Below are 21,750 nucleotides of genomic sequence, written 5' to 3'. Positions count from 1 at the left end.
ATATATATATATATATATATACTAAATAAACTACTTACTACTTGTACTACTGTTCCTGCTTCGCGATTTTTCACTCATCGCGGGTCTTCAGGGTACGGCTCCCCGGCGACAAACAAGAGACTGCTGTAAACTATGAATTTCATATAAACTTTGTAGGACAAACGGTGATTTAAAACTGAAGAGTGACGCACAGAACACAACTTTTCCCCTATTTCTTCTATTGTGCAGTCTCCGATGTGTCGAGCTTTGATGGCAGCAGCAGCTTTGTCTACAGACTGAGCGTCAGAACGAGCTGGATGGCCGTGGAGATCATCTCTCTGAAGTTTAAAACCCTCCAGAATTCAGGGACGCTGCTGCATGCAAAGGGACAAAGAGATCACAGCTTAAATCTGGTGCTGGAGAAAGGAAAGCTGCTCCTTTATCACCAGCAAGGTAAAACGTTGACCTTCCCGCCTGACAATCCTATTATTGATTACTGGTTGTTGTGGTCCACTCTGAAAACAAGCTACAATTGACAAAGATAATTTGACCTGCTCTAATTAGTGCAAAATCACAGAGGTGAGTATTTTAACTGGACAGGTGCTGGAAAAGCAGATTTGCCTGTTTATGAGTAAAAAATAGCAATAGTGACTTTCTTTTGTCAAAGATTAAAATCATCTGATGTACCTTTGCTAAAACTTGGAATATTTGACTTAATTTAGTTTTGTAGTTTATTTTGGTTCTGTCTATGTGTTCAGTCATTCGTCATCCATTGTTCATAACTGAGTAAATGTCAGCTAAATGCCTAAACTGTGCAGCATAATTATTCACTCAGATCTCATATTCACAGATGGAGTTTAATATCTAGCACCGTTTGTTCTTTCAATAAAAAGGAGTGATCTCCAAGTGGGTTCATATCAATCTGCTGATACGCTGTTTGTCAAATGTGATTTAAAAAAAAGAAGCTGATCCAATTTTGAAGGGACTCGGGAGAATTGTGCTTTTCCCCCTCTTAATTGTCATCAAGCTCATTCTGGTGGTTACTTATTCATGTTTTTCAAGCAGTGGTTTGGAGAAAACAAATCAGATTCTGACGTGCTTTAGGGATTTAAGAAGGAGTGAAGTTACAGGTTAATGCAATGGCTGTGAAATAGTTGTGAGAGTGGTGGTGGTTTGTTGGTATAGATTGTCAAAGACCTATGATGTAGCAGTTCTTTCTCTTTTACTTTATGGTATCTGAATGGGTTTTCTTGTCTGCTAAAAGCATTGTGTCTCATCTAAACGGCTTCTTTAGTTCTAATCATGAATTGGACATTTTCTTAATTACTTTTTAAGACCCTGTACTAGTTTTACTGTTCCAACTACCGCAGTCCCTGGTTTATTGCAGGGGATCTGTACCCTGAAGCTCCGCGATAAGTGAAAAACCGTGAAGTAGGGATACAGTAGTCCAAGTTCAAGTATGTAAACTTTATATTAAAAGGCTTTAGAAACCCTTCCCACACTCTTGGAACGTTCTAAACCTGCGCCATTTTAACAACATATGTTACTAAATTTTACTTACTGGCTCTGCAGAACAGCAGCAGCTCTGGTTCTGGTCCAACTCTGTTTATTTCGATTCGGTTCATTTCTGCAGACCTATTCTGCAGCAGTGAAACCCACAAATCAGTCCTCTAAACTCTTAAACCTACTAATTTTAAGAAATTACAGTATAGAGCTACACATTTTCACATAACAGGCTCTGCAGTACAGGAGCGGCTCGGTTGCAGTCCGACCCGATAGGTGAAAAAAGTCTCAACTGAAGTTCACCGCTCCATCCAGCTTGATGTGCACGTGCTGCTGCCCAGGATTTAATCCACCACCTCTGGCCTGGTCCAGACCAGCACCGCACAGCTGTCTGTCGTCTGCAGCTCCCAGGATCTGGGTCACACTGATTCTGGATCAGCTGCAGTCCAGCTTCTCACCACTGAAGAAACAACGTGAAGGATGAGTTCAGCTTCAGAATTATTTGTGACTTTCCTGCCAGTTCTGCGAGCAACAGAACTTAAAGAACTTTTGACTTTGCTGCAAAACTTTCCCTCCATTTGCAGCAAGCAGTGGTTGAAAGAGCAGTGTTGGCTTCTGGGAAGTGAACTGATGGCTTCTGGGTAACGTAGTTCTTTAGACTGTTAAAACAGTGAAAGCTTAATGAAAGAAATCTACAAAATAGTGGTGCTTCTTTTGTGTGGAAAATATTATGTACATGTACAGAACAAAACCGCAATAGAGCGAGTCCACGAAAAACGAACCTTGAAGTAGCGAGGGACTACTGTATAACTTAGAAGTCTGAAACTAAAGTTTCATAATCTGAACTCAAGAAACCTTTCAGATCAAAGATAAAACTTTTTGAGAGACAAGAAAGGAAGTCTGCTTATCTTTGAGTCAAACTTTTAAAATTATGAAAAAAAAGTCATTTGTTGGGATTTTTGTTGTTTTTTTTATTTTTCCCTCTGATTTTTTTGTCATTTTTTAAATTTTTTCTCCATCTATAGTTTTTTTTTTCATGATTTTTCTCACTGCACAACATCCTTTCTCAATTTTCTTTTCTTTCTTTTTTATCTGTGATGAATGCTACCAATATGTGTAAAAGATAAAATCTGCAGAGCACAGTGGGCCAGCACATCATAATATGATTCATAGCTTCTATCTACACAGAACGGAGCACGGATGAGAATATTGTAGGAAATGTTTGTGTGTGTGTGAACCAGGTTAAATCTGAGGGATCGATTGATCCTCAGGATGTCGCACGATCACCACACAACCAAACTATCAGTGATCCATCTGGGGATTTTTCAGCTTTTTGTGTTTGTTGTCATTTTTACTTTTATTTTAGGTTTCAATATGAAACTGTAGCATATTGGATTAAAGTTTGATATAATTAACAGTTATGAATACATTGCACAGTAAGGTTTATTAGCTAAGTACTTATCAGAACAGCTTTTAGGTCCCAACACAAAAGATTTATAATATTTCGATGTAAAATAAACAAGTCATAAACTTTTATTTTTTTTATTTAATAAGTAGCATATTCTGTGCTTAAGTTGACTCACTGGTGTGTTTGAAGCCACAACTAACTCTCAGAAAAACAAAAAAAAAAACTAACTACTGTATATAAGCACAGCCCTGGTACATTTTGGGATCCTTAATTTAAAGATGTTAGTGAGATGTGCAGGAGAAGAGCATGCTACACTCCTGTCAGTAAAAGTTACATTCAGCTCTATTTCTCCCTAACTTTAATTTAAAATCATGCTGGGATCATTTTATATGGCTGTTTAACATTTTTGCTTTTAGCTCAGTTTAAGATGACATTTTTAAGATAAGTTGTACATTTCACTTACTTTCAGAAATACATGGGCTCCTCAACTACTGAGGTTTTTCATCAAAATATTAACTTATAATTAGCATGCATCACTTTTGAACTTTACCTTCCAAAACCTCAACAAATTATAATAAACTCTCAGTGGAGTTCAGGATTTATTGTCTAATGGATTGTAGCTTGTGGATAACCCAGCTCCTGCTGCATTGTGTTTATTACTGTAGGCCATAAAATCATGAATCATAAAAAGACTCATAGCAGCACTTCTAATGCCTATTACATAATAATTGTTGGAAAGAACTATTTTTAAAAAGTACATGTTTTATTTTTCAGCGTTTGACCAGAAAAGAGCACACAGATGGAAATGTCAACATTTCCTTAAAAAACTATTTACTTGTGAAATTTCAAAAGTGGTAAATTTAGTAATATAGCATTCATCGCCACACTTTAAAAAAAATCAACTCTTCCTCTGGTACTCCTCAAACAGAATTTTAGACAAGAATATAGTTTAACTGTAATGGTTAGAGCGTTTCCCTAACTGTGTTGTTTTGTGAATACCTGAGATACCTTGTGCGTCATTTGTATTTTGTAATCCTCGTGTTTTCCTGCTCTACAGTGTTCTCCCTCATGTTGCCCGCTCCTGTCACACCGGTCTTCTATCCCACTCACCCAGGTGCTCGTCACTGTCTCTCGTTAGTGTCACTATATATTCAGTGTCTCTTTGTTGTTCCCCTCTCCGTGGATTGTCTTCTCAAGGCGTCATGATCTGTTTCCCTCTGTGTCTCCTAGCTCCTGTAATCAACCATAATTTTTTGCTGCCACATCAGGCATTTTGTTTAATAAACAGTTTTCTTATTTTTATGCTCGAGTTCCCCGTGTCTGTCTGCACCTTGGGTTTGACAAAACCCCACAGATCGTGAAAATGACATATTTAGAGAACCTTCTGCTGCAAAGGTCATCAGCCACATCAGCTCCTTGAGTTGGTAATAACCAGAATGTTGGAGTGTGCAGACTTTTTGGGCTTGAAGTTTGTATCTTTTATATGATAAAACAGTCAACTTGTCCAGGGTGCACCCTCACCCACTGACTTATTATTAAGTTTCTTCTGAACAGAATAAAGTGGAAATGAATGTGGAGGTAAATGCCAACGTTTAGACTGAGTGACAACAATTTGACAACACACTTTAAATCAGAAAAGCAACAAACACACAACACAGCTCTGACTGTGTATTTTCTCCTTTTCCCCCATAGTTGTTCATCGCAGACTTTCTTGTCAAGCCATTACGCTCCTGCTGAACTTTTTCATCTTTTACATCTTCAGCTGCAGTTATTTGCCTTCTTCAATTGCATGCTCTTTCAATTTCTCCTCTCTCCCACAGCTGCACAACACTTCCCCTTCCCTCCCTATGAGCCTCTCAGGAGTTTGGAAACAGTGTAGTTTAGATCAATAGCTTGAAGCATCCACCTCGAGCCACAGCAACTCCACAGTCAGCTGTTGGCAGAGGAGGGAAGAGAAGAAAATAAAATGACAGGAAAGAAAAAGAGAGGTCAAACTAACAGAGCAAAGATAACACCCAATGTCATAGGGAAGTGTTTAATAATCTCTAAGGGTCTTTTTACTTATTGTATTATTAACCTGATCTCTCGTTTTCACTTTAAAAGTGATGTAAGAGTCACATCAAGAGGAAAATAGGCTGACCGAGGTGCAGTAAAGCTAAACATAGTTAATGATGGCTAACGATGCTCATCAGAGCATGTAAAGCTTCTGCACAAATATCAACGACACAGCCAGAGAAAATGTATTTTTGTCAGTAACACGCATTTGCATACATTAATGACTCCGTAAAAACACAGACATACGAACGCACAACGAGCAAGCAGACACAGAAACAAACAGAGTGAGACAGTTGGGGGCTTCCTGTCGGCTTGTGGTTGTCTGAGCAGTTGGAATAAATTGACCGGCTCATTAAGATTTATGTTCGCGTTCCAAAATCACCTCGTTTCCCTCTTACATTTATCAAAATGTCAACTCACTATAATGTAGCCGGCTGCGTCATAATTTAGCTCAATTGTGAACTGTAACTGGGAAGCTGTAATGGATAGCAGTGGATGCACTAAGAGCTGCTGCGTCCTGCTCCAGTGCCTGTAGTGACGAATGATGTTAAGTATTGCTGACTAAATTGGGATGGCATCAGTGAAGTGTGCAGGACAAGCTGCATGTTAAGTAATGGACTTTCTTTTCTCTGCATTCCCACTATTAAAGCCATGTGGGCTATGTGTTAAGATTTAAAATCTGGATTATTTATATGTTGCAGTTGAAAAAAACACCTCAATCCAGTTTTTGCTCATTTAACTGAGTGACAAAAGCTTCATTTCCCCACAGGCATCTATACAGCGCAGTTAAAATCAAATTTATTTCTCTGGATCATGTTTTTGTTTGCAAATAAAATAAAATAAAAGCATAAAATGTGGTGATTAGCAACACATTTGCCTACTCTGTTCCACTTTATGTTCAGTGATTTATAAGAAGCCTCCAGAATTTTTCCTTGTAAACGACTGCATACAAGTTTAAGAAAAAAGCCTAATGTAAAAATATTTATGACTTTGACTGAAATGTCCTCTACAGTATGCTGATGACTCTGTAGCGATGCAAAATGAATTTGAAATCTATGGCACACTGAGAAAGTGTTTTGGATGAAGGTGAGAACAGTTGGATAGAATGTGAGATGGACTGTAAAAATGAAAACAAAAAGTTAATTATTTATTTTAAAGTCGCTTCATATAATGCTTTGCAATTAAAATAAAAAGTACATAATATGGCTAAATATATCCCACCCACATACAAACACTCACTAACCCAGCACACAATATAATTACAACTATTTTTTAAAAATGGCATCTTATTAAGAATTCAATAATTTCCACAATTTTGTCCTTTGTCTAATTTTATAAAAAAAACTAGATATTTGTTTCTATGAAGTTTTATAGGTAATATCCAGTATCCTATAAAGTAGCATAATCAATTTAAATTTAAATGTAAAATTCAGAGTAACGTGCATTTGCTTAACAACTACTTTGCAATCCAAAGTTGAACTTTTTTACAGTTTTGTTTGCATTTATCTGCATTATTCTCTTTAAACTGTTTATGCATGGTTTTATTTAATCCTAAACTTGTATAAGAACATCAACATTAATTGTTCTATTTCATGACTTTATGGTGATTTTACACATTTTAACCGAGTCTGATTAAAGCTAAGAACTGGTTTAAAAAAGGAACACCTCCCTTACAGTTTTATTTGAAACGTTAGTGGATTACTGGAACCAAACCAGAAAGCTGATACAATAAAAGCCAAAGCCTATATGCCCTGATAAGACCTATCACTGTCATCCTTCGTAAACACTTATTGAGCTTGAGTGAAAACCCATAAAGGACTAACAGACAGAATGTTATTAGGTGATATTGCCTCAGGGGGGATGTATAGAATAGATGCATGTTCTTGGGCCCAGCAGTAGAACAAGTCATTTTAGTATATTATGTCTGGGTAAAGTGGTGGCATGGCAGTGCAGACTGCAGAGCTGTCCCCAGTCATCCCTAAGGCTGCAGGATCAACTCCTGCCCGGGGGCCTCACTGGGTGGAGTTTGCATGTTCTCCCTGTGCATGTGTGAGTTTTCTCTGGGTACTCTGATTTCCTTCCACAGACCAAAAACATGCATGGTGGGTTAATTGTTAAAACTCTATTGTTCTTAGGTGTGAGTAGTTGTTTGTCATTTTTCTCTGTGAGGTCCTGTGATGGACTTGCGACGTGTCCAGGTTCTACCCGCCTCTCACACAGTGATGGAGATTAGCGCCAGCGCCCCGCGACCCAGAAATGAAACACGAGCAAACAATATGGATGGATGTGTGGTTAAATCACATAGTTCTAACAGAGTGACACAGCTGTGTTTTGCTGAATTTGATAACAAAGATAAAAGCTTCAGAACGTGTGATTCATGTTCACGACTTCTTTAAGAGCAGGAAGAAGAGGAGGGGAAGAAAAGGGGTCTGACAGAGAATAAAGAAGGGAGAGAGCTTTTCACAAATGGATGTAATTCTTTTACTGTTAGTCCTAAGTATTCTGTGGATTTCTTTTTTTTTTGGTAGCTATAGTACAGATTGTTGCCGAGCATGTGGCTAAAGTGAACTGTTAAATGGTCGGAGACAAAGTTCAACATTTTGGGAAATGCTTTAAACTCACCACAATGAATTTGATGGATGTGCTTGGAGCATGTTGGCTCATTCCATTAGCTCACCTATTTCACCTATTCATAGAATCATGCAAAACAATCAGACGTTTTACATTTTCATGAGACCAAGTTTGTGATCAAGCTCTGAAGCTCGTGTCTGCAGACCCATAGCCTCCAATGCAAAGTATTACTATGCACTGTGGTGCTCCAACACCTCTCTTTTTAATTCAGCATTAACTTTTTATCTTTTTTTTTCTCTGCATTTTGAAATTCAGTGTCTCTTTTATTAAACATTATAGGTTGACCATCACAGGCCACGCACAGTGTCAGGTTTTTCTTTCTTGGACCACCTTTGCTAGTTCATTTCCACCTTTCTTTATACAGATTAATCCCGTTGAGCCTCGGGGACTCATTGACAAGAGAGACCTGATTTTAACAAAGCGTGATGCCAACAGTGGACCACAAAGACAACAATAGACAATCATAAAGGATGTGTACAAATTTAATTTATTTCTTTAACAAGTGAAAATAAAATGGTAATTAAAAGGAAAAAAAGCAAAACAAGAACTCCAGCTAGGTTGTAATGTGGTGTAGAAAACTAAAAACAGGAACATGTCTGCACTGGTTTGTGCCAGGAACTCAACAGATGTTTGACGCCATTTAAATCTATATCCAATTACTGTTGTAACAAGATATATTGCATTCACACTGTTTTATTTATTTTACTTCTTTTGTCACCAATCTCAATTTTATCATTGATTCTTGCAGAGTTGTTTTTAATGTTAATGCAAGAGAAACCTGTTTGAGGCGGACAGACAGGGTTATTACACAACGGATAAAAAAGTGTTTGGCAGAAAATGCACATGCAAGAATTTGTCCCTGCAGATATTACGCTTCTGCCAAATGCGCCACCGTGCCACCGTGAGAGTTTTGGTCTTCTAACCCACAATGTCTGTGTTGCAGATGTGAGTTCAGCTTCTGGTGGTAAACTTCTCGTTTCTCTGGGAAGTCTGCTCGATGACCAACACTGGCACTTTGTAAAGCTGGAACGGATCAGCGCTCTCCTCAATCTGACTGTGGATAAAAACACACAGCAAGTTCACCTACCAGCTGAGCTCAGCCACTGGCACATTCATACGGTGAGAAAACTGCCGGTAGTTTCTCTTCATGTTAACCACCCATTGTATGTGTTAAAAGACTTGAACTTTCTAAGTAGTTTTATTTTGTCTTGTGCAGCTGAGTGCTGGAGCTGCCCAGAACCACGGACTGCAGAAACCCATTCTGCCCAACAGGAACTTTCACGGCTGCATGGAAAACCTGCTTTACAATGACCTCAATCTGATCAAACTGGTCAAACAGAGCAGCCCACATGTCACTGCAGTGGTGAGTTATTATTTTTGTTCACATCATTATGATAATCTGCCATTGAAAGATAGTCAGAAGGACAAATGGGTGAACGCAGAAAATCGGTGAGCTGCAGATAAGCAGAGATGCATTTGTTACATCAGGTTATCATCCTGTATATTTATACTTTGTTGTCCTTTAAGACAAAATGTTACTTTTTCCTAACCGTCTATGGCCAGATGTGTGAATTATCATGTTTTCTTTTCACCAATTGAATTTTCACGTTTTTGTAAAATAATATGATAAAAAAAATAGCTATATTAATGTGGACTAAAAGTATCTATGAAAAGTAATTCCTCTTTTTATTTGGCCATTTAGAGCCTGGAATTAAAATGCTGTAGACCTTTGGGCCATCTATTATACTTCATGTCATCCATACATGTTCACTCTTTTTCAGTCTGCTAGAATTCCAACTTATATGTGGATAAAAAATAAAAAAAGACATTTTGCCTCAAAGAGAAAAGTCTAATCTAAACATGCCTTTAGGGTCTAAATAATCTGAGCTAAGAACAGACTTTCTTAATTTAGCGTGTGTACTTTGACATTTAACTTTGTGCTTCTCTTTTTAGATTCAGCAGCTTGTATTGGTTTAAATTAAGATTCTTGATGGATGTTTAGTGTAAACGGAACAATTCAGTTTTGTTTCATATCACTACACAAATGTTGTCACTTTACACTTTGCGTTGTGAGATAATAACTCATTGAAGCTTTGAAGCACAGGATCCTAAACACTATTGCTTAAAGGCATCCAGGCATTAGTCATTTTCCCATTAAGGTTTCATTCAGAGATCCACTGGTGTGGATAAAATGCCACAGCTCAAACACTCACAACTGGACATTACGTTAAGGGATGTGGCGAAAGCTTCCTTGCAGTATCATTTTAATTTCAAACAAGATGTCTCATTGTCGTACCAATTCAAATTAGGTTTACAAGCTTCTTGTGCTGTTTGAACAAAGCTTGTTAATCAAACGTGTTGAAGGCATCTAATGAGATTTTCACTCTCGAGTGTTTTATTGCTCTTACATGCAGTGCTGCACTCCTGAGTTCACCTCACTGTGAAATGTCTCTAATCCAATGTAACCATTTTAGCCAGACCTCTTAAATGCTAAAATTATTTGTCAATGAAACCTGAAGTTTAGGACTTTGTTTTTCTTTTCTTTCTTTTTGTTTGTTTGTTTCAGAATGTCACTCCTCTTCATTGTTCATTCCCTTCCCTGTCTCTGCATCAGTGTCTGTCTTTATTATGTTGATGGTCCCTGAATATCTTCGATGTCATCATAAACAGTTTTATCATCTGCATCATCATGCGCTTCATTTTTACACACGTTGGCAGCATCAGCATCGTTAGCATGATCTCCGTCTACTTCATTATCATTTGTAGTGTCATCAGATCTACATTGTGGAGTTACAAAGCCCAAAGCAAAAGAAACAGAGAAGCTGTAAGAAAGAAGAAATCGGGAAATATGAATATTTATAATTTATAGTTTGTTGTGTCAGATTCATATCACATCAACTATTCCATCCATCATCTTTACTTGCTTTTTCCATTTCAGGTCACGGGGTCATTGGTGCCCATATCCAGCAGGCCTCACAATTTAATATTTTTTATTTGTTGAAAATTTGAAGCTGAATTTGTATTGCACATTTACTTATTATGCAATTCAAAACTTAAGTTATGTGTAGAAGGTGTTAAAGCTAAGTGACCCTGATGTTTCAGGGTTTTAATTGAAGCTAATATCAATTCTGTAAGACAGGTGTCCTTTTTCAAGAGGTGCTGATGAGACCTCCATGACATCGAGTCAAACCAAGACAACCTCTGCAGCTGATGAATATTTATGTTAAGTCATTTGTTTGGTAATCATTATTCCCTGTCCATATTTTCCCCTTGCCTTCAACAGGGCAGCATGACCTTTTCCTGTACTGAGCCTGTTTCAGTCGCTGTGACGTTCACTGACTCTAACAGCTTCCTCCAGCTGCCTGGCCTAACATCATGGTCATCAGGGATCGTTTCTGTAGCCCTGCAGTTCAGGACGTGGAACAAAGCAGGGCTCATCCTGACTTTTGCTCTTCAAAACCAAGAGGGCTCAATTTTTCTGTACCTCAGTGAAGCCAGGCTTCGTTTCCAATTGAGTAAAACTGATAGGTCACTCCTGGAGCTCAGTGCAGGTATATGCATTTCTAGTCTCTCATAATCAAGTGTGAATTTACTGTTCTTCACCTAATTTGGCCTTTGCATGCTACTTTGTCGTTAATCTAAGATAGAAGAGATGAAATGTAATATATTAAGTTTGAGTTGAAAAGCCGATGGTTGGACTGGTTCAGAAACTATTTAACACTTTTCTGACATCTAACAACAACAACAGCAAAAAATCATATATTTATTTCTATATCTTTCAAACTAATAGTTCAGTTTGTGACACACGAATCAAGTTGTAATGTGCCAAACTTGGGTTTAAAGAACTTTTTAACCTTGGTGAAGTTTTTAAAGGTCTTTACAATGTCTTTCGTCACGGCCACTAACTAATTAGTGTTTGCCTGCCATCTGGAACGTTTAGGGTTCAGTTTCTTGTCCATTTATACACTTTGACACACCAAGAAGCTGGGGATTGAACTGTCTACTTTCTGATTGATAGACAACACCTGAGGCAAAATAGCCCCATGTACATTTCCAGTGTTAATGTCAAAGAATTTTCTCTCTGGTGACTTATAATGGCTTTAAGTGCTGCAGTTTGGAAAGACGTCTTTACACAAAGGGAGACAGCTTGTCTAAGATAACTTCTGTTCATGTTGAAAAATGATAACCGCTTCAGACCTGAAGTTAATATTTGCAGTGTGCTGCAGGTTTTTAGAATTGTTTTGTGCATACCGTACTTGCCGCCGTATAAGTCGCATCAGTCTAAATATGTCTAATAAAGTGGAAAAAAACATAAATGCGTCGCTGTTTAAGTCGCAACTATTATGCGTCACCACTGACCACCTGGAAACGTGGGCCGGTGTTGTGCCAGATATCGATTGGCTGCCAAATGGCGGCCGCAGGAATGTGCACAAGAGGATTTTAACAAGAATTTAACAAGATTAACACTTAAAAACAATTATTTATTTACTTGACATTATAACAAAACTGTGTTTCATTTAACTTTTCCTTAATAAATGCACTTTAATGATCAAATCAGCTACATTTCGCCTGGGCGGTGGTGAAATGCAGCTGATTTTACATTTGCTACAGGAGCGAGATGAAGGGGGCTCTGTATGGCAAGCCAAGTGTCTCATTAATAGACACTTTTACCTATTAATGAGACACTTGGCATGCCATATTACTCAACCATCCTCTAGTGGCTGTAAATGGTAGTGTTCAATATTTTCCATGTCAGAATGAAAAAAATTGTCAGATCTCAGCCAAAAATTGGGTTATAAATATGGGAAAAACATAAATAAGTCGCTTCACTGTATAAGTCGCAGGGCATGTTAATTTATGTAAAAAGCTGTGACTTATACATCGAAAAATACGGTATATGTGTGTGCATTCTCACAGGCTCAGGTCTGAATGATGGTCAGTGGCATTCTGTGGAGTTGACCGCCAGAGAAAATCATCTGAGCATCACGGTGGACAAAGATGAAGGAGCCACAGCTCAAACCAGCTTCCCTCTTCCTCCAGCTTCAGGAAGTCAGCTCTACTTTGGTGGTAAGTTGAAACATTAATAAGCATCAGTCTAATGTATCATTTCTTTTCTTTTTGCTGGTTCATAAAACGGGAATGCAAATTGAGACAAACATTTTCAGATTAATTTAAAGCCTTTTCTTTTCTTTTTATTATAAATTGCACCAGCTTAAGACATTTTAGTGTGAATAGTGTCGACATTGACATTTTTGAGCTGGTTAAGATCCATACAAGTTTTTCAGTTGTAATTGTCTTTTGCATCTCTCTCAGTACCACTCAGGGATGAATGAAGTCATAAAGCTATTTACACTCATAAGTGTGTTTCCATTCTTTTCTCAAAGTTTAAATGCAATCTTTCTTGCTGCCTCCCTCCCCTCTTTTCTGTGTCATTCTTTCTATTGACTTCACTCAATGCATTAAAGTGTCAAGCTGTCAATCAAAATGTTCTTATTTTCTACAAGACCCTTCCATTCTCCACATTTTCTCTCTACAGAACTTACTTACATTTTATTTCTGGAAGTCTCACTTATATATACAATTGCAAAAAAGACAATCTGAACACATTCACAGCTTCTAAACTAAAGAAATATCTATCAAAAGACAACACTAAGTAATTTAAACTCTTTGGATGTTGTTTTATAAATAAAAGACATAAGTGGTTCTAAAACTGTTTAATCACTGTGTTAATTAAAGTAACAACACATTTGCAAGACAAACCCATTCACATGCAGTTCCCCTCCTTATATTTCTGCACTGATCTTTTAGATTTTGCTAGTCTTAAAAATTTCTGGGCAGTAGAAACAGGCTGTTTAGGTAGCGCAGGAAGTCCGTTACAATCACCGAATCTTATGTGTGATTATTCACCTTCAATTTGTTGATTTGCTTGTTTGCTTGTTTGATGTTGAGAGTTTGAACCCCTGTATGTTTTTAGGTCTACACAGTGAATTAATTTATGTTCTGTTTTGTTGCTGTTATAACTTCTTGTCACTAGATGGCACTGCTATGACAGCAAAGAGGAAAAGAGCCAGTGTTAATGGGAAATGTAGACAAGAATCAGGCTGAATGTGCCATCTGGCATCACACCACACTTGATGTATTAAAGTTTGTGAGATTAACCACCTGTCTCCTATTCATTACAACCGCCAAAACAAAACTGAAAATGAGGTTGAGTGTTTAGTACCGAGTCTACCACTGTTCTAGCATTACGCTAGTGAGCCTGCTATATAATTTAAAACATGGTAGAACATATTTGAAAAGTACACGCTCATAATAAATTCTCAAGGAGTCACAGAGTTGAATGAAAGACAACATGCTTAGAAAACGGTGACAAATCATCGACTCAGGATGGGCTCAAGTAAAGAAACTCTTTGCAGAAGAGATCAAACCTAACTTCCTTGTAGGTCATGAACCGACCACAGAGTCTCCAATAACATTCAAAGGAACACGACTCATAGTACCTAAGTTTCTGTGAGACAAGGTTGTGTGCCGCACTCATGAAGGACACTGGGGTGTGTTTGCACTAAACAATACCTCAGAACTTTACAGGAGGCCACATATTAACAATTTAGTCTGCACAGTCCTATCATCATGCACCATCTGTCAAGCGTATTACAAAACCACTGGTGCCCCCCTCCCAATACAACCTCAAGTTTCAAGAGGATCCATTACAACATATCATTATCAACACTATGGGTCCATTTGAACACAGAGCTTACAACTGCAAATGTGCCATCACCCTTGCTGATGATAATGCTGCTACAACAAATACTACGGTAAGATAAGAAGATAAGATAAGATAGAACATTATTGATCCCACAGGAAATTGTTGTGCCAGAGTTTCAGTACAAAGGAACATACACAAGGAATCACACCAGATATTAAAAATTAACAAATAATTTTTAAAAAAGAAGTTCTAAAACAGGTCAGGTGCAGACAGAAACATTAAAGTGTTTATTGTTGTGCAGGATTCATTTTATTGCCCTATGTGTAGAAAGGGGGAAGAGTAGGCAGGAAGGAGGTGGAACACCTGGAGAGCTGGTGCAAGGAGAATAACCTTCACATCAATGTGAAGAAGACGAAGGAGAAGGTTGTGGACTTCAGAAGGAACAAACACACCTAACCCCCCTGAACATAAGAGGATCTGTGGTGGAAGTGGTCTCCAGCTACAAGTACTTGGGTGTGCACCTGAATGACAACCTCAACAACACCACCAGCCTGATCAAGAAAGCTCATCAGAGACTCCACTTCCTCAAACGGCTGAGACGAGCTGGTCTGGGAAGCTCAGTCCTCACCTCCTTCTACTGATGTGCAGTGGAGAGCATCCTGTGCTCCAGCATCAACGTGTGTCATGGAGGCTGCACAGCTGCAGAAAGAAAAGCTTTGCAGAGAGTGGTGAAGGCTGCACAGAAGAATGTCGGAGTCAGTCTCCCCACAATCACAGACATCTACACCTCCAGATGCAGGAAGAGGGCCACCTGCATCATGAAGGACCCCACACACCCAGCACATACACTTTTTGCCCTGCTCCCCTCAGGAAGGAGGTTAAGGAGCATTAAGTTTAGAACCACCAGGCTGAGGAACAACTTTTACCCTGAAGCTGTTAGACTCATGAATCTCTCACCAGGATAATCACTGTGAAGAATCACATCATGTTGCTGCTGATCTGTTTCATGTTGCTGCTGATCTGTTTCATGTTGCTGTGTTCATTCATGCTTATCTGCTCACACAGACTCATGCTCGTGTCGCTGTTTGACGTAATGTTTTTATGCTATTAGGGCTTAGTGTATTATTATTACTAACGTTTTTCTTAGTTCATATCAAACTGTTTTCTTTTTACATTTTATACTTTGTTGGATGTAACTGGGACCCTGTGTACACAATTTTGTTCCACCACATGTACCACATGTGGTGCGAATGACAAATAAGCTCCGACTCTGTGTTGAAAAGTTTGATAGCCACAGAGAGGAAGGACGTCCTTTGGCGTTCAGTGGAGCACCTTGGTGGTCTCAGTCTAGGACTGAAGGTGCTGCAGTAAGGGTCCAGTGGGACATGCAGGGGGGTGTGATGTGTTGTTCAGGATCTGGAGCAGTTTCTTCAGCGTCCTCTGCTCAGACACCTCTGTCAGAGATTGCAGTTCCACTCCCTGATGAGCTTATTGAGTCTGTTGGCATCAGCTTTCTTCACCCTGCTGCCCCAGCACACCACAGTGTAGAAGAAGATGCTGGAGATCACAGAGTAGTAAAACATCTGCAGCGTGGTCCTGCAGACATTAAAAGACCTAAGAAAAATGCGACTCTGCCCTATCTTGAGGGCGTTGGTGTTAGCTGTCCAGTCCAGTTTATTGTTTAGATGGACCCCCAGGTACTTGTAGCAGTCCACAGTATCCACCGTAGTAGCTTTGATGTTGATAGGGTTGGGGGGTGGGGGGTCTTCTCCCTGTAGTCCACCTGCAGCTCTTTAGTTTTCCAACGTTGAGTTGCAGGTGGTTCTTCTGTCCACACCACTCCACAAAACTGTCCACCACACCTGTTTTCTGCACACCTCTGTATACTCCTGTGAAATATCCCATCTTCTGTTTTTTCATGTGAAGGAAACCCCTGCGCCACTCACAACAACTGATAGTGGACCACAGCTTACATCTTCTGCTTTTGCAGGTTTCATGAGAGAACAAGTGTTTTCCTTTCTCAGGTTAAGGAATGTGTGGAATGCTTTATTAAAACATCAAAATGCTGTTTATAGCTATACAGTGACACTGGAAGCCTGGAGTTACTGAAATGCTTCACAGCTTCACCTAATGCCACAAGTGGTGAATCCCTGTTCCAGCTTTCCAGAGTAAGACTAATGAGGACAAAACTGTTTATCCTGCCTCCACCGAACAGTGTAAAGTTTGACAATGTTAAAGAAAACGTGGTTCTACAACAAGCCAAAAGTACAAGAAACACAAACCACAAGAGATCAAGGAGCTAAACCAACCAAAGTCTCTGTTGGAGCTAAGATCAGAGTGAAGAAGACTTTTCATGTGAACATCGTAGTCCTTTGTCAGTACAGCAGCAGACTGGACTGAGTTTATTTGTTGTCAGTGATGGGAAAAGAGAAAATGCAGCACAATTTTCCTATTGTCCGAATGTAACACCAAAGACCGACACAGCGGAGGAACCCCTCAGCCCAAATGGAGACCACAACAAATAAATGACCAAAGACCAACATTGACATAAACAACAAAAATCTATGAAATGAAATAAACTGATGTCACAGAATGTTTGTGAAAAGAATTAAAGAATGTGACCAAATGTGTGAGTTTGAGACTATTTCAGTCGTACTCTTTGCTCCTATTTGCATTTTAGAGCAGTTGTTCCAACAGAAAGATTAACAATAAAATACAGGCACTTTATTTTGCATTATAGTGTTACCAATCTTTCTAAGAAACTGCTATGTTTGCTTGAAGTGAATGAGATGGTTTACTTCCATAACAGGGTCTACAACGAGAATACATTCATGTTCTCTCTTGTTGCTGTTATTGCTTTGTCATTAGTTTTATTTTAGGCTTTGTTTGTTTAGCAATGCGTTATGTTAGCACCAAAACCCACTGAATGTGTTGTGGCATAAAAACATTATTATTAACATAAATTAGACATTTTTAAACATAGAACGTCATATTTTCATCACTGCAATTGATTTATAAGCAATGATTTAGTGCATTTATAACATGTTATAACGGTATAAGCCATAGTAAGCAGCAGGTGAAATGGCAGGAGGTTTTAGGTCTGGGGTTACATTTTAATTAGATTATTTTAGCAACTCTAAACAATAGGTGTAGGTTAATTTGTCATATGCAGATCAGCACATGATCAACGATGCAATGAAATGCTCAGGATGAGAAGAACCGTCTCAACTCGCTCCAACAACAAAAAAAAACCAACAAGAACTAACAAAGCATGCAACAAAAATACAAAAACATGGCGCCAAAAGTGAAAAAGAAATACATCTACAGCATCATGGTCCTTTTAGCAGAGTGGTTCTTTTGGCAGTGAGGTTCTCTTAGCAACATGGTCCCGTTAGCACCATGGTACTGTTGAGTGTGGTCCTGTCAGCAGCACGGTCCCATTAGCAGCATGGTAATAATGATTGCGGCAATGGACAATGACTGCCCTCCAGGGCCAGGTCTGCCAGACACAGAACATCCAAAATATCCCTGCGGAATCAAACTGTTCCATAGAGTTCAGTTCGTGCAGATGGAGGATCATGGAGACAGCTGACAAAACAGGCCAGAGCCTGGATCCCGAGGCTGGAAGGGGACCGGGAACTGGACCCTGATGGCACGATGGCAAGGCAGCGACACACAAAACTCCAAAAGTGCGTTGCGGTCGTACCCATAGAATGGGCGTACAGTGTAGGTGCAAAAAAAGTTTAAACAAAAACAGGAACAAACAAACAAAAAAAAAAAAGAGCATGTCAAAGTGGAGCTCCTGTCAGTGCTGCCGTGCTGCTGCGCACGTGACGCCACTGACAACTCATGTAATAGTTCTTGTAGGCCGTCATACATTTGTATTTATAAAACAACTTACTTTTTTTTTTTACAATATACAGTTATAGGGTGATGCAAATATCAATGCTTACGCTTTTATAGAAACTATATAAACTTCATCATTAGATAAAGGGGCCTTTAATTTCTAAAGTTAACTAATTATGAACAGTGTGATAACCAATGGTAAAATCTTCTTTTGTCACTGCCTGAAGAAAAATGTGACAACATCTTCTTGTGAGCTTCTTAAAATCAAAGTGACAATAAGAAGTGAGTCATCTGTTTCCTCCCCCTCTGTTGGGCTAAGCTGAACTGTAACTGGAGCGATGCAGAGCCTGCAGCACAAACGCTGATTTGTCCACTGGATGCCATCATTCAGGATCCACCTAAAGCATGGATCTCTGATGGATAAAACATTTTATGTACCAGATCCGCTCTGCCTGAGCTGGGAGCAAAGAATAATGTAAAGAAAACAAACAAAAATAAATGTTGTGAAGGTTTTTTTTTTTTTTTTTTACTCAGACAAAGAAAAGGAATAATAAAACGCTTGAGAGTAACTAGGAATGAGTTTAGCTGTGATTGTATGATGAGAATACTTTCTCAAACAAAACGAGAATGTGTTGAAAGGAAAAGAACTGATCATGTTCTCTCAAGAAATTTTTAAAAGGACTCTTTTATCTTGTGAAAAGGGCTAAATAAACAGCAGCTGATTCACAACGCATTTTGCTCAAGCAGATAATTCACTCAAGATTTAAATGATTTCGGCGCTCTCATGACTTCCCCTCTTGTGCAAACAGCGGGGTGTCGTTTCGTAGTTTAAAATGAATTGCCTCCATCAAAGAAGAATTGCAAACTCTCGTCTTTTGATTTCTGCTTGCAGTTTTTGTGTCATGCTGCAGGGCAAATAATAAAACACCACCAAGCAATGCGTCTGTCTCACACATTATTAACATATTTGTCTGTGTGAGAGCTTTAATGAGACAACATTATCTGGAATTCGAATTTGAATTGAAGTTTGTAATTTGCTTCAGGCAGTCTTAGCTTAGCTAAAAACATTCAGCACCAGGGTTACAGCGGTCTCATCTGTGTACTTCTCAACAACAGGAATTATTTATGAACAGTTCTTAGCAAAAATTGTGTTTTGCATCTTGCAGCTCTTACAAATTTGCAGTTAAAATGTTATTTTCTATCTGTCTTCAGATTTTATCTCAAGCTCCAGCATTGATGTTTATTTGACTGATATGAAGTCAAATATATTTGACTTTAGCAAGCATATCTACTGTTTTTTATGAATAAATATTTAAGCTATTTTTTTGTGTCATAACTACTATATCATTTGCTCCCTGTCAAATCCAGAATTTAATTCAAAATCTTACTTCTAACCTACAAAGCCCTCAACATCCTAGCTCCATCTTATAGTCGAGGTCTTATTGTTCCATATTTTCCTAACAGAGCACTTCGCTGTCAGTCTACAGGCTTACTTGTGGTTCCTAAAGTTTCCAAAGTTAGATTGGGAGAACGATGTTTCAATTATCAGGCTCCTCTCTTGTGGAATCAACTTCCAGTTTCTGTCCGTGAGGCTGACACATTGTCCAGTTTAAGACTGGGCTTAAGACTTTCCATTTTGATAAATCCTATAGTTAGGGTTGGCTTGTTATGCTGCATTAAGCTTAGACTACTAGAGGTCAAATTGACCTCATTTCCTTAAATGAATTGTTAAAATTGAATAGTTTTTATTTGATATTATTTCCATCTTAACATGTGATTCTTGACCTGCCAATGTGTATCTGTTCCTCTCAAACCCAGCTGGTCAAAGCAGATGTCTGCTTGTCCTGAGCCTGGTTCTGCTAAAGGTTTATACCTCATGAGGGAGTTTTTCCTTTCCACTGTCGCCTTCATGCTTGCTAAAGATGAGAGTTCTGCGATGGAGTTAAACTCAAAGCAGTCTGCTCCTCAGATAAATAATGTTAAACAATTATTTTATATATTAATGTTTCTGTTCAATGCCCTGAGGTGACTTCTGTTGTGACTTGGCGCTATATAAATAAATTTAATTAACAATTCTCAACTATAGATTTATTGATTTAGCAAATATTACCCTCACATTTAAATTTTTTTTCTATTTGTGCAGTTTGACAGGGAATTTATGCTGCTTATGTTCTGAAACAACCTTGTTAAACATAATTAAAATTATTCTTTATATTATATAACCATGCATATTTCTAAGATGATGGGGCATTGATGTAGCTGCACTTGACTGTTGATCTTAAAGGTGAGGGTTGATTTAAATTTGACTTAACTTTAAAATATTAATAGATAGAGTTGCTGTTTTTGGCTTTTTCTGTGTTTATTTTTTTAAACTATAATGAATAAAGGTCAAGAAAAAGCATTGTTCATCTTATGTCAAACCATTTTTTCCTCATATTATCAGGTGATGCCTTGAACCTTTTTAACCAATTTCACAAATCATCTAGAAAAACCGTTTACGGTCAAACCACCCTGACCTCGTCCGATCTTGTCTGATCTCAGAAGTGAAGCAGGCTCGGGTGTTGTTATTTGGATGGGAAACCGCCTGTGAATATGAGGTACTGTAAGCTTCTGGCTGCACGGTGGTGCAGTTAGTAGAGCTGTCGCCTCTCAGCGAGCAGGTCGCACTGGTTCAAATCCTGGCCGGGCATCTTTCTGGGTGGAGTTTGCATGTTCTCTCCGTGCATGCATGGGTTTTCTCCTGGTATCCCAGTTTCCTCCCACAGACCAAAAACATGCACGTTAGACTGATTGGTAACTCTAAATTGTCCCTAGGTGTGAGTGAGAGACCGAATAGTTGTTTGTCTAATTTGTCTCTGTGTCTCTGTGATGGACTGGAGACCGGTGTCCCCCGCCCCTCGCACAGTGATTGCTGGACATGGGCACCGGCGACCCCCCTGACCCTAAATGGAAGAAACGGGTAAAGATAATGGATGGATGGATAGTTTATGATAGATACATATATGACAACATGTGTTCTGCATGTAACTGAGTATTGGTTCATAACATTTTATGATTCTAATTATCTAAGAATAAGGTAAACAAGAGTGATATTGACAGATGGAACATAATATGTTGATCCTTATTACTGTAAAAAGTAGAACTTGATCAATCAATTAAAAAAATCTGGGTCAGGGGTTAAATGCATTTTTAGCTTCTGTACGTTTGACACACATCAAGCCACCTAGACCACTTACTCCACCATTTTATGAATTTGCCATAAAAAAGTTTGGCTCTGCTTTTTGTTTCTGCGAAAAATGAAAATGTTTCTTTTAAAAATAATTCTGTTTGTTATATAGTTCATTTAAACACATAATAGAAGGATACAGCTATTGATGGAGTTTCTGTCCTCAGGTTGTCCTGCTCAAAGTGTGGAGTGCAGAAACCCATCGGAGGTGTTTCTGGGATGCATGCGGCTCTTGACTCTAAACAACCAACCTGTTGACCTGATCAAAGTGCAGCAAAGACTGCTGGGAAACTACAGCCACCTGCAGATTGACATGTGTGGCATCATTGACAGGTTAGTAAATGTAACACTTGGTATATATATATATATATATATATATATATATATATATATATA

The 21,750-nt window shown here is 38.6% G+C and overlaps 1 protein-coding gene across 1 annotated transcript in view; it reads left to right on the top strand.

The window, feature by feature from the left end:
- Positions 1 to 21,750, top strand: part of LOC119407674 (contactin-associated protein-like 4) — a 100,311-nt gene that overhangs the window by 41,247 nt on the left and 37,314 nt on the right. The window contains exons 5-10 of the mRNA XM_037674493.1: positions 229 to 432; positions 8,520 to 8,695; positions 8,793 to 8,939; positions 10,860 to 11,127; positions 12,494 to 12,643; positions 21,522 to 21,687. Of these exons, the coding sequence (XP_037530421.1) occupies positions 229 to 432; positions 8,520 to 8,695; positions 8,793 to 8,939; positions 10,860 to 11,127; positions 12,494 to 12,643; positions 21,522 to 21,687 (1,111 nt within the window). The remainder of the gene's footprint in view (positions 1 to 228; positions 433 to 8,519; positions 8,696 to 8,792; positions 8,940 to 10,859; positions 11,128 to 12,493; positions 12,644 to 21,521; positions 21,688 to 21,750) is intronic.

Source organism: Nematolebias whitei, chromosome 3 (genome assembly GCF_014905685.2).
Source record: "Nematolebias whitei isolate Nwh7 chromosome 3, NemWhi1, whole genome shotgun sequence".
In the NCBI taxonomy this organism is placed as follows: Eukaryota; Metazoa; Chordata; class Actinopteri; order Cyprinodontiformes; family Rivulidae; genus Nematolebias; species Nematolebias whitei.
Note: the sequence above shows the minus strand (reverse complement) of the source record. Positions and strands in the feature narration are given on the sequence as shown.